The sequence below is a fragment of the Quercus suber genome, unplaced genomic scaffold (genome assembly GCF_002906115.3).
Source record: "Quercus suber isolate HL8 unplaced genomic scaffold, Cork oak 2.0 scaffold_378, whole genome shotgun sequence".
Classification (NCBI taxonomy): domain Eukaryota; kingdom Viridiplantae; phylum Streptophyta; class Magnoliopsida; order Fagales; family Fagaceae; genus Quercus; species Quercus suber.
The window spans coordinates 146,204-158,608 of record NW_027069830.1 but is presented as its reverse complement, the minus strand read 5'-3'; the positions used below and the strand labels follow the sequence as shown (position 1 = coordinate 158,608).

The window sequence follows — 12,405 nt, the reverse complement described above, 5'->3', positions numbered from 1 at the left end:
CATTAACTGGACCCTTAATCCTTTTCTTTAATTAGTTAAACCTAATATCATTATTAAGAAAGAACAATATCATTCTCAAAAAACGAAAAAGAAAGAACAATATGATAAAAATGGTGATAAAAATACCTATAAGAGGGTCCAATGTAGCAAGGTATAAGTATTACTTGGTACGCTTCATGATCTTAAGGAACACAAAAGATGGAGAGTGGATTGGAATTGGAATTAAGCCACCAAAGGAAGAAAAGAAGAGGAACCATTCATGCCATCCATTATCACTGAAGGAATAATTGTTAAAGTTGTTTGTGTTACTTTTGCTGAGAATCATTGCTGTCTAATATTACTTTCTTTAACCTAGAGAATTAATCCTTTGTGCAAGCATCATTGAAAGACAATTAACAGGAAAAGTGTTCAACAATGTCACCCTCATGGCTTATAAATATTGATGTGGTTATGTTAAGCTTGACACTACAACCTGCCTCTCATCACTTTTATCATCCCACAAAACTATTAAGCATTCCTGAAAGGGATAAAAAAAAATGGCAGACGGAGTTTTCTTTGACCTTTCCTGGAAATTACTTGAAGTGCTACATTCCTTACTTCTCCAAGAGATCAAGTTAGCATGTGGTGTCAAAGCTGAGCTTGGAATTCTAAATAGCACAGTTTCCACAATCCAAGCTGTGCTTCTAGATGCAGAAAATCAAGGTTCTCATAATTACAAGATCAAAGACTGGCTCAGAAAGCTCAAAGATCTCTTCTTTGATGCAGATGACCTGCTGGATGATTTCTCAACTGAAGCTTTGCTACAGAAAATGATGACTGGAAGTAAGATAACAAAGGAGGTACGCATTTTCTTTTCAGGTTCAAACCAGCTTGCTTATAGTCTTAAGATGGGCCATAGAATAAAGGCAATTAGGGAGAGACTAAATGCCATTGCTGATGATAGGATGAAGTTCCGGTTTATAGAAAACCCCATTGAGCCACAAGTCAATAATAGGAATAGAGAAACTTATTCTTTTGTACTTGAAGAAGATGTGGCTGGGAGAGATATTGATAAGAAAGAAATTATAAAACTTCTTTTTGATACTGATGTTGTAGAGAATGTTTCAATTATTCCAATAGTTGGAATCGGAGGATTAGGGAAAACTACACTAGCTCAACTCATATACAATGATGAAAATGTCAAAAATAATTTTGAGCTGAAGTTGTGGATTTGTGTCTCGGATAATTTTGACGTAAAAAAAATTCTAGAATCTATGAAAATTGAGAGGCATGAAGAAAACCTTGAGATTTTACAAAATCAGCTTCTAGAAACACTTAATGGAAAAAAATACTTCCTTGTCTTGGATGATGTGTGGAATGAGGACATAGATGAATGGCATCAATTTAAAAATTTATTAATGGGTGGTGCCAGGGGAAGTAGGATAGTGGTAACTACACGCTCTATAAAGGTAGTAGAGATAATAGGCACAACTTCACTTTATGATCTTAAAGGCTTACCGGAAGAAAAGGCTTGGCCCTTATTTGTAAAAGTGGCATTTAAAAATGGCAAATCACTAGAGAAAAAAGCCTTAGTAGCATTGGGAAAACAGATTGTGGGAAAGTGTAATGGGGTTCCTCTCGCTATAAGAACAATAGGAAGCTTATTGTATGGTAAAACCTCTGAAATTGAATGGCAATCCATCTTAGAAAATGAACTCTCAAAACTAGCTCAACAATAAAATAAGATTTTATCGACTCTAAAGTTGAGTTATGATCGTCTTCCGTCGCACTTGAAGCAATGTTTTGCCTATTGTAGATTGTTTCCAAAAGATCATAGAATTAATGTAGATAAACTTATTAAACTTTGGGCTGCACAAGGTTTTATTAAGTTAATAGATCAAAGACAATGTGTACACGATGTTGGTAGAGAATATTTTATGCAATTACTTTGGAGGTTGTTTTTCCAGGATGTAGAAAAGGATGATTTGGGCAACATAAAATCATGCAAAATGCATGATCTCATGCATGAACTTGCAATTCTTGTGGCTGGGACAGAAAGTACAATATTAAATTCAAGTTGGGAAAATGTTATTGAAAATGTTCGTCATGTATCATTTGGTCCTACGGATTTATTGATCATCTTTCAACACCCAAATGTGGATGGAAGATAAGAAAAATTCTTGCATTTGGTGGTGGGGGGAATTCGGATAGCTTAACTTGTGATGCACTTGTCTCAAATCTCAAGTATTTGTGCACATTGGATTTGAGCAAGGTAGGGCTACATGTAGTGCCGCATTCAATTGGGGAATTGAAGCATTTAAGATATCTTGATCTTTTTGAAAATTCTAGTATTGAAATTCTCCCCAATTCAATTACTAATTTGTTGAATTTGCTTACACTAAAACTGAATAGTTGTTTGGAGCTTAGAGAATTACCCAGGGACATTCAAAAGTTGGTCAATCTCAAGCATCTTGATATTACTGATTGTAGCAAATTGACACATATGTCCGTTGGACTTGGGCATCTTACTTCTCTTTAGACACTACCAATGTTTGTAGTGAGCAAGGAAGGTTTCAAGGCTAGGCCTAGTGGTGGGCTAAGTAAATTGAAAAATCTGAGAAATTTGGGAGGAAGCCTAACAATTACCAATTTAAGACATGGAAAAGATGACAAGGTGGTGCTGGAATGTAAAGGTGCAAAAATGACTGAGAAACAGCATCTTCACTGACTAGAATTTTCGTGGGACCCAGAGTGGACTGTAGAAATTGAATGTTATGATGAAATGTCATTGGAAGGGCTCCAGCCACATCCAAATCTTAAAGCATTGGAGTTGTATGGTTATATGGGTGAAAATATTCCAAGTTGGGTCTCTTTACTCACTAATCTTGTCAATTTGTGGTTAAGGGATAATTGTAGATGCCAGCACCTGCCGCTGTTAAATCAACTCCCTTTTCTCAAGACTGTCAGTCTATTGGATATGGTAGCACTTGAATACATGGAGAAAGACACTGTTAGTAATTTGTTTGGTTCCTCTTCTTCCAAAGCAATATTTTTCCCAACCTTATATTCTCTTGAATTAGGGAATTGCCCTATTATGAAGGGATGGTGGATGAAAGATAATGATAACGAGGCAGAGCATATGTTACTGCCATCATTTCCTTGTCTTTTAAAATTAGGAATTTATCAATGTCCTAACTTGACTTCCATGCCCAAGTTTCCATTTCTCAAAGAAGAGCTGCAATTGTATAAAGCTAGCTCAAAGGTATTGCATCAGACAATGAATATGGTACCAAGACAGAGCCCATCAACTGCCTCCTCATGCAACTTTCCCCTCTCAGAATTAGAGTCTTTTTCCTTATTGGATGTTTCAGATTTAGAATTGCTTCCAGAGGAGTGGCTGCAGAACCTCGTTTCTCTCCGGAAACTCTTTATAATATTGTGTGATGGACTAGGATCTTCAACTTGTAGAAGTATTCAACATCTCACCTCGCTTCAATCTATGGAAATATGGCCCTACAATGAGCTTGCTCTGCTAAACAACGAAGATGATGGCTTACAATGGCATGGCCTTAAGAGCCTTCGTTCTCTATGTCTTATGGGAATTACAAAGCTGGTGTCTTTACCAGATGGGCTTCAACATTTTATGACTCTTCAACAACTCATAATTTCAGAACGTCCTAGTTTGATAGCTTTACCAGAGTGGATAGGCAACCTTACATCACTACAAAGTCTTTTCATTCACAATTGCCCCAACTTAGCATCATTGCCTTGAGAGATTCATGAGCTGAAATCTTTAGAACATCTGACAATTATTGATTGTCCCCTCTTACGTCAAAGATGCCTGAGTCAAACAGGTGAAGATTGGCCCAACATTGATCATGTCCCATACTTAATTGTGGATTATTGGGACCAGCCGGAAACAATTTCTTCAGGTATGCACCTATCTTTTAATCCCAATTTGTCATAGCCTTCTATATTTATTCAAAATGCTCTTCTTCTTGGTGCATTTTGAGCTTTGTGGTATTTTGGAGAACTTCTTGGTTAATTGACTTCTCATGCAGGAACAAATGAAGAACCATCTAAGACAGAGAACAAACCTAGGCTTAAAATTCGAACCCTATTCGAAAACTGCAATTGCGCAACAGGTCAAGAACTCAGTGGTAATCTTATTTTCTTTCTTTCTTTCTTTCTTCTTCTTCTTTTATTTTTTATTGTAAAATTCTTTTGTATTTTGTTCCTATCCATAAAAATTTTAATAAGACACTTGATTTTTTTGTTTTATTTTTTTAAAGTTTTAGGAGAACAAATAAGTATAACATAAATTCTTTCATTTGTTCTTTTATTCTAATTAATTTATATCTTTGTGTAAAATAAGATTGTGTTCATGGACTGACATATATGGTTGATTATTATAATTACAGAATCATAGAAAATTTCTTAGCACTTTGAGGGCAGGACTTAACCCGGCAACTACACTGCAGAATTGTGCTAACTATGGAGGTATTTTTATTTTTATTTTTTCATTAGGAGAGGGTGGTGTTATATTTAAAATTTTGACATAATTTGCAAATTCTCCATTGAACTACTCAGAAAATAACTAATGGCTTAAGTTGTTCTTTGATGATCCTTTCTGTACACAATACTTTCATGTTGTAATTCTTTAGGCTTCTTTGTGTCCATTGTATGTGAAGTATTCTTATTTTAATTACATCATCTTACCTATAAAAAAAGTAGTTCTTTGATGGGATAATCTACCTAAATAGATTATTTCTTTTGGTTTATGTTAAAAGCAAAGCATTCAATAATCACAAGATTTTCTCAATCTGAATTGCAATTTTTACCTACTAACTGAAAATTTCTGATTGTAGTTTCCCAGTACTCTGGCAAATACAGCCCTTTTGATCATTTTTTCGCATGTACCAGCGGTAGCATTCAAGTAATGCCCTTTGATTTCACTGTTGAGTTTTTTCAAACATTTCAAACAAAACCTTTGGTGCCTTCAGTTTCTTTGTTATTTATCCCTTTTTATATGTTGGGTTTCTAATGCAGAGAACATCACACAACCAGGAACTATTTTTATTTTCTTTGTGGTTGATCTCTTGATATTTCTCTATCACCTGCAGCTGCTAGCAACCTTTCTTTCCAAATATTTCAAAGTTAAAAATTCTAGTCTTTTGATTATTTGTACTCCTCATTGTTGTCTTGCCAAAAGGGAAAACTTTTTTCCCTTCACAATTTTAATGGATGGCAAGTAATAACTTACCTTCTTTTTATCTGTTTTCATGTGATAGATCGTTAATTTTCAGAGGAGCACCCAAGTAACAAGTTTAAGAACTTTTTGTTCGCCTAGTGGTTGATGTCTTGCCTCTTTATCTACCTTCTAAAGCCATCTTTTAACCTAAGGTATTTGACCTTTTTTGTAGAATGGAACACCAATATTATTGTTCTTGTTTGTTCTTCATTATGTTTTTGAGGTTTTGATATTTTGGAGAACTTATCAGTGGTTTGATTTCTCATGCAGAATGAATGAAGGCAAGGAACAAATCTTGCTTAAAATTCAGACATTGTTCAAAACATTCAGGCCTTGAAATTAGGCGAAGTTGTGAACTCAGCGGTAATCATCTTTTCTTTTTTATTTTGTATTTGGGAAATCTCTTTCTACTTTGTATTCTTTCTGTTTGTTCAAAGGACTTTTGTTGCATTTATGATTTTTTTCACAATATGGAGAAGAAAAGGATAGTGTAACTTGCTTTCTATTCTAACAATTTAAATCTTTGTACCTAAAACTGATTTGATGAGGTGTGATTTAGGTTGCTTTGCTGAAATAGAAAAATATTACACTTGAAGGGAGTATCTACCTGATCAACAAACACTGCAGGAATTCACTTATTATTAGGGTATTCTGTTCAGTCATTTCATTTGCACAATGTCATTAGATTAATTAGAAAGAAACTACTGGCTTAGTTAGTTTATACAATGAAATAAGGCAGAATAATTTCTTCTTCTCTCAAATGTGTTTGGAGAATTCTTTTTAATGTCAAAAGCATAATGAGATTGAGTCTGGTGTCTTTAGGGAATAAAAATGCTTAAATCTAAAGGTAGACTTTTTTCCTTAAAATTAAAAAAAAAAAAAAAAAAAAAAAACCATCCAAATTGCATTTTGTATGTGTTGAGGACTCTTTTTTCACGCCACATGGCATCACTTCATTGGCAACTCGCGCCACGTCAACATATTATTGATTTTTGGGTAAATCTCATTTAAAACCCAAAATAAGTTTATATTCTATTCAACTTCATGGATTGGGCTCACCTCTCCCACAAGATCCTTATTTCTAGAGGTGGATTCATGGTCCATATTTCCTCTTCATCAATTGGGATTGTAACCCACGATATCATCAACATCAATATATGGATTGAGTTCAAGCAATAAATCAAAACTCATGGCCCATATTATCTCTTTCATACTCATGGAAGGTGGCTTCTCTAACAATAGCCCATATTTACACAAAATTACAACAAAGCTCAAGGTACGTCATCTTATCTTTGGCTCATGATCCAAACTCATGAGTCTCTTTGGGGAAACTTTGGGAGTTATGGTTTGGAGGGCCAAGAGGTATGTTCAGTAAAGCTCCAGCGGTTTAAAGTTGATAAAAGAAACATGTTGCTTGGCCTGTTTTCTCCAACTCCCTAAACTCTGGCGAGTCAGTGTGTAGCGAGTAACATATGGTAAACTTCTCTTATCACATAATACTTAAAATGATAAAACTCCTTATTGATCTTTTCTTAAAACTTAATATTCATCATATGACAAACACTCAAAAACTCTAGCCATCTAAATACTGACAAAATAACTATTCATTCAATCTTCAACTATTGCTATACGAATTTGGAAACCTAAGCATATTATTCTACATAAACTTATTTCTACTTTTAGCTAAAATCCAACTCAAAAACATGGCCAAATCTGATTGGCTATCTTCAATCTTTAAATATAAAATATTCATAATATCTTTAATACCTAGCAGCCATCTACCATAATCTAACCAAATATTCTCCTGCCAGCTGCCAGAGCAGAGTATTAAATGCCTTTTTTGCTTACCAAGATTAAGTAATAACACAATGAGACCTTGACTAAATCTCTAAAGTTTCATTAACTATCAATTAATTATTCTATTACTTGCTAAAAATGTATTGTAATAGAATCTTAGACCAAAAATATAAATACCTAAAAGAGGAAACCTTTCCTATAGAACATTAGCAGTGCGTTCAGCACTTGACACTTGGCTGAAAGTGACATTACCAGCCATTTAATGCTCAAATCCCAGCAGCCAGCTGCTATACCAAAATCAGCGAGATACCCTTAAAAGAGATCTTACCATTTTAGCCAAACCCATGAAATAAATGTTGAATATTCTCTCCAGCAACTTGACATCAACCAGTTGACCTCATCTACTTTAGCCCCAACCAACAGCTGTCTTATGATAGCTGTGATAGTTTTTTCTGACAGCTGGGACAACTTTTTCAGAATAGTTGTGATAGCTGACCCAGCAGTCTTGAAATTACAGAATTTCCTTATTTGGCTAAAAACCAAAACCAACCAATGAAACTATTTTTTTCTTGCTAAAATATTTTCCTTTTTTGCTGATCTTTCCTCCAACTGCTATTATCCAAAACAACAAGAACACCTTAAAGCTGAACATACCATTTTCAGCCAAATCCTAGGATGGATTTTCTGAAGATTTATTGCTAATTGGGACAGATTTTTGCTGAGATTCTTTGCTAAATACCCCCTTAAACTCAGCTATAAATAGAGCATTTCATCAACACCTCAAGACATACCAATAGAGAAGAACAACTCTCTCATAAACTTCTCTATTTCCCCTCTTCCTCTAATTATCTTCTTAAACTCTTAATGAGGTTTTGAGCTTTTAAGTTCTCAATTTCCAAATTAGAAACTAATCTCTTCAGCCCTAAGCTCACAAATGCCCCTCATATCACTACTCATAAGCCTTTATCCATCCTCTAGTAGAAAATCTCAACAATATTGCTAAACAGACTACAACACCATTACTTTTCTTAAGCTCATTCTCTCGCATTTCATTTTCAGAAAATACATCTATCTTGCTACCCATTCCCTCTAAACACATCTCCCTCTTCACTTCTCTTACAAAACCTCTTCTCTTACAAAATCTTTCCTCTTGGAAAGTAACATAAGTCATCACTATAGCTTCTCCAGTAGCTATAATCTCATATCTTTACCATTTTTAACCTCCATATTTCTCATTACTTCCATGTATCTTACAAATTACAAATACTACATCCCACAAAATATCTATATCTTTTACCATTTCCATACTTCTGAAGAGATATCAAATACTCATACTAAAAGCTCTTCTCATAGAAGGCATAAACTTTTAATATTAAAGCCTTTCTCCTAGAAGGCATAAAAACTTCTTACAAAAACCCTTCTTATGGAAGACAATACTATTCATAATTTCACAATAACTAAAAGAGTATTATCAAGGGAAAATTCATTTAAGTGCATGATAAATGGGATAAACTTAACTAGCCTCTATACACAACTGGACATACTCTCTCTCCTTCCAGTTGCACCCATTTTTCCTATTCAATCTTGAAGTTATCATGGCATTGCCTCTCTCCACCGCTAGAGTCATTCTGTCGGAATACTATCAACTCACTGATGCTATACAGTTAGAGTTACAAATCATACAAAGATAAGTGTCTCTGTATCCATATCTCTAAATTTACACTACTGAATACATGATTACTTCACCTTTAAATACATATTACTTTATTTCAACTATTATTACAACTATTAACCAAAGCTACTATATCAAACACATATTATTTATTCAACCATTATCATGATTCTTAGATTTTGGGCTTTACTCATTTGTAGGCCTACAAATATGCCGAAAGCCATTGGGCAACGTGGCCTAATGTTGAGTTCTGGACGCAACTCCCCAAACATATTTGGGTCTAGCAAGGTCACCCTCCAGCGGACAACATGGTTGTGCGCCGAAAAACATTCCCCAATAGTGTGTAATAAATTTTTAAATAATTAGATTTTGAAGGTGTTATTTCAAAATAATCTTCAACTTTCTTTAATTGAATAGTTATTGAGATCCCAGTCACGATGTTTATTAATGCTCGCTCACTAATTCTTCATTATGGAATAATTTGAAAACTTGCTTCAAAATTTTTTTCAAAATTTTTTTCCCCTGGAAAAAAGCAAAGAGAAGTTGCTTATGAAAGTTCCATCTCAAGTTTCTGCCAATGAAATGCGTGTCCGTGATGTTTTTGGTTTCAATGTTTTAGAACCATCTGTTCAAAACTTCCTTTTTGGCATATCTTGATACCACACCTTGAAATAGGATTGTAAAATCAAATCTTACAATATTATCTGTTTGGAGTTACACCATGAAATTAGTGGTTGGAAACTTGATGATGAATTTCTATTTATATATGAAAGCAACATGTTTGAACGTTGTGTGCTCATATGACATAGAGACTGCCTAGATTCAAAATTTTCCTTTTGCAGTATTGTTGAACACAGTTTATTTACTTAAAGATAATGTGGAAATTATTAATAATTCAATGCTCGTTTTCTTGCTGAACTTCTTAGGGTCGTCTTGTGCAAAAGTCAAGGACATGTAGTTTAGAAGCAAATATGAATGTTGTATCATGATTGAGAGCAATTTGGCACTCAGGTGTCATTGAATTTGATGTTTTGGGGAAATCTGTTATGCTGTCTTGGAATTAGTTATTTTTCGTTCCTAAGGCATTGAATATTATTTATTTTTGAATTTTTGAGATGTAAGATGACCAGCATTTGATTGTATGCAGGTGAGTGGAAATTTTTTAGGGTCATCTTATTGCAGATTTTGCTACTATCCCATTAGGAAATTTAATTTGCTTCTACCATTTTATTTATTTACATTTGTTTCCATTTTTTTATCAATAGGCTGGAATGAGATATGCATTACATTGAGAATGAATTGGACCATGAAACAAAAGCTTCAAAATCTGTTTGCTTGATTTTTAACTTGGAAAGCTTTGTAAATTTTAGTCTTTTATTTCTACCTAAGTTAGGGTAGTTCAAGTGATCTATCAAACTTGCCTTTCCCAAAAATGTAGTTCTTGATGAGAAGTAACATTCATGTTTGAACCTATGATCTTACTTTCCACCCTAATTTATTGGGGGAGGAGAGATGCCATTTGGTCCAAAGACCATTGCTCATTTTTTTTTTTTTTTTTTTTTTTTTTTTTTTGGGGGGGGGGTGGAGTGGAGGATGTGTTACTTTGTAGTCAATTCAAAATCAAAATAGAGGTGGCTTCTCATGAGTCTTCTATCCAATAGGCAATAGTCTTCAATGCTTTTTTGAATATTGACAGAGGTTGACAATGTTTCCTTTGTCATTGTGTTAGATGTGTATAATGGAAGCCAGTGTAAGGAACATGTCACCATTTGGACTGATATACACCTATATGTACACACACACACACACACACATCTATGGATGTGATTAGATGTATCATTTTGATGCATTTTGCTGTGTCACAATTGAGTTCATTAAAATGAGTAGTGATTCTGGATTTAACACTTATAAGGAGCAATCTCCTGATTTAATGGCTTTGTGGAGGTGTTTGTAGTTATTGACACTGTTGACTTTCTCATAAAGAGTAATTTCTCAGTTAGCACCTTCACCTTATAGATGACACTGTTGTCATTATGTGATTTCTAAGCATTTATCCATTGTTATGGCGTGAAGAACTCCTAGTTCCAAGCTCAAACTTAATGATAACAGTATCATCTATAATGTGAAAGTACTAACTGAGAAATTACTCTTTATGAGAAAGTTAACTTTAGAAAGAAATGTTATTATAAATTTCAAAAAAACATAGTATTGGAGAACATAACTTTAGAAAGGGATCAATTCCTCCATGTTTGCCAAAAAAAATATGATTTAATTGTAGAGCACATCAGTTTACAGGTGGCTTTGGCCTACTAACATTTGTAGGTTTTGTGTAACCATATACATTTATGATCTATACATCCATACATCCATATTTATTTACTAATTCTTAGCCTGCATCTCTTTTTGAGATTTGTTAAACACTTGTCCAGATTTCAATATTTACCTTCTGTTCCATTTTATACTGACAATATATAATTATGTCCTCTTCTGCATGTTAGGTGGTTGGTTACCTGTTGAAGATGGGGATTTGGGTAGCTCACCATAACTATCTTGAAAAGAACGCGTACTTGATTCTATTGTTGTGAAGAATAAAAAGTTGATGAATCACATTGTTTGATCACTGATAATTGCCATAAAGATTGAAAATATAAGGCTTCTGGTACTAATTCATATTCAAATAACCCAATGCTTTGTCTTTAATTTTTGAAGTTCATTTGCAGTTGTGATATCGGTGTTTAATGTGGCACGTGTATTAGGGGTGTGCAAAAAACCGAGAAACCGAAAAAACCGCTTCAAACTGACTGAACTATTGCAAAAATTTCAATTTGGTTTCGTTTCAGTTCGGTTTTATTATATGAAAAACGGAAAATTTTGGTAGTTTTCGGTGGTAGATTTGAATGCACTGAACTGAAATATATTATTATATTATATTAAATATTAAATATATAATATAAAGTTTGTAAATATTTGAGCTTTGGGCATCTAACCTCAGTTATTATATATGCTTTGCGTTGGGCCTCCTTTGGTTTATATATACTTTGGGCCTCCATCTTATTTTAAAACAGTTGGGCCTTTTTTGCATATATGATCTAACAAATTAGTCATCAAATTAATTCGGCCCTAGCTTAATGGCTTTTCTGCCTTTCATTTTATCTTTTTAAACATAACATTTTAAGACCCATTAGATTAATTAACAATAATTAAACTAAGTAAATATCTAATTAAACTAAAACTAATTAGACTATAAAAACAAAAGTTAGAAACCCTACCCTACACATCCCACACTTTTCACTCTCACACTTTCCACTCTCACATTTAGACAGCCTCCACTCCACACTCCACACTCCCTCTCACGCCAAATCTACCCTTGCTGCTGCCTCCACACGCCACCCTCTCCATGCCGGCTTGATCATTGACTTCTCATCTCACGGTGAGTCTCTTTTGAAAATCTTGATACCCTTTCTCTGTTTTGTGTTTTGTTTAATACTAAATCAATAAAGGTAGGGCTTTGAAAATAGTGAATCTCTGTTTTGTAGTAACAACATAAGATCAAGATGTTTATTTTTTCAAGTTTTATATGCAAATAAAGTTAGAGTTTTGAAAAAATCGATAACCCATGTGCTTGGCTGCTTGTGCTACTTGATTTCTTTATTAAAGTTAGCTGATTGCCTTTGTCTAATGTGCTCTTTGAAAATCTCAATAATGC

General features: G+C 34.0%; 1 protein-coding gene across 3 annotated transcripts; it reads left to right on the top strand.

The window, feature by feature from the left end:
- The first annotated feature begins 467 nt into the window (after positions 1-467).
- Positions 468-11,385, top strand: LOC111997540 (putative disease resistance protein RGA4). Of its 3 annotated transcripts, none has more exons than XM_065760692.1 (6): positions 468-3,911; positions 4,041-4,139; positions 4,401-4,479; positions 5,271-5,382; positions 5,501-5,593; positions 11,198-11,385. In XM_065760692.1, the coding sequence occupies exon 1, from the start codon at positions 537-539 to the stop codon at positions 1,716-1,718; it is 1,182 nt and encodes a 393-aa protein (XP_065616764.1). In that variant the 5' UTR covers positions 468-536; the 3' UTR covers positions 1,719-3,911; positions 4,041-4,139; positions 4,401-4,479; positions 5,271-5,382; positions 5,501-5,593; positions 11,198-11,385. The 3 variants fall into 3 exon arrangements, with proteins under 3 accessions (XP_065616764.1, XP_065616767.1, XP_065616766.1); XM_065760695.1 differs by lacking the exon at positions 11,198-11,385 and adding an exon at positions 8,900-9,151; XM_065760694.1 differs by lacking the exon at positions 11,198-11,385 and adding an exon at positions 5,790-8,882.
- Positions 11,386-12,405: the final 1,020 nt, after the last annotated feature.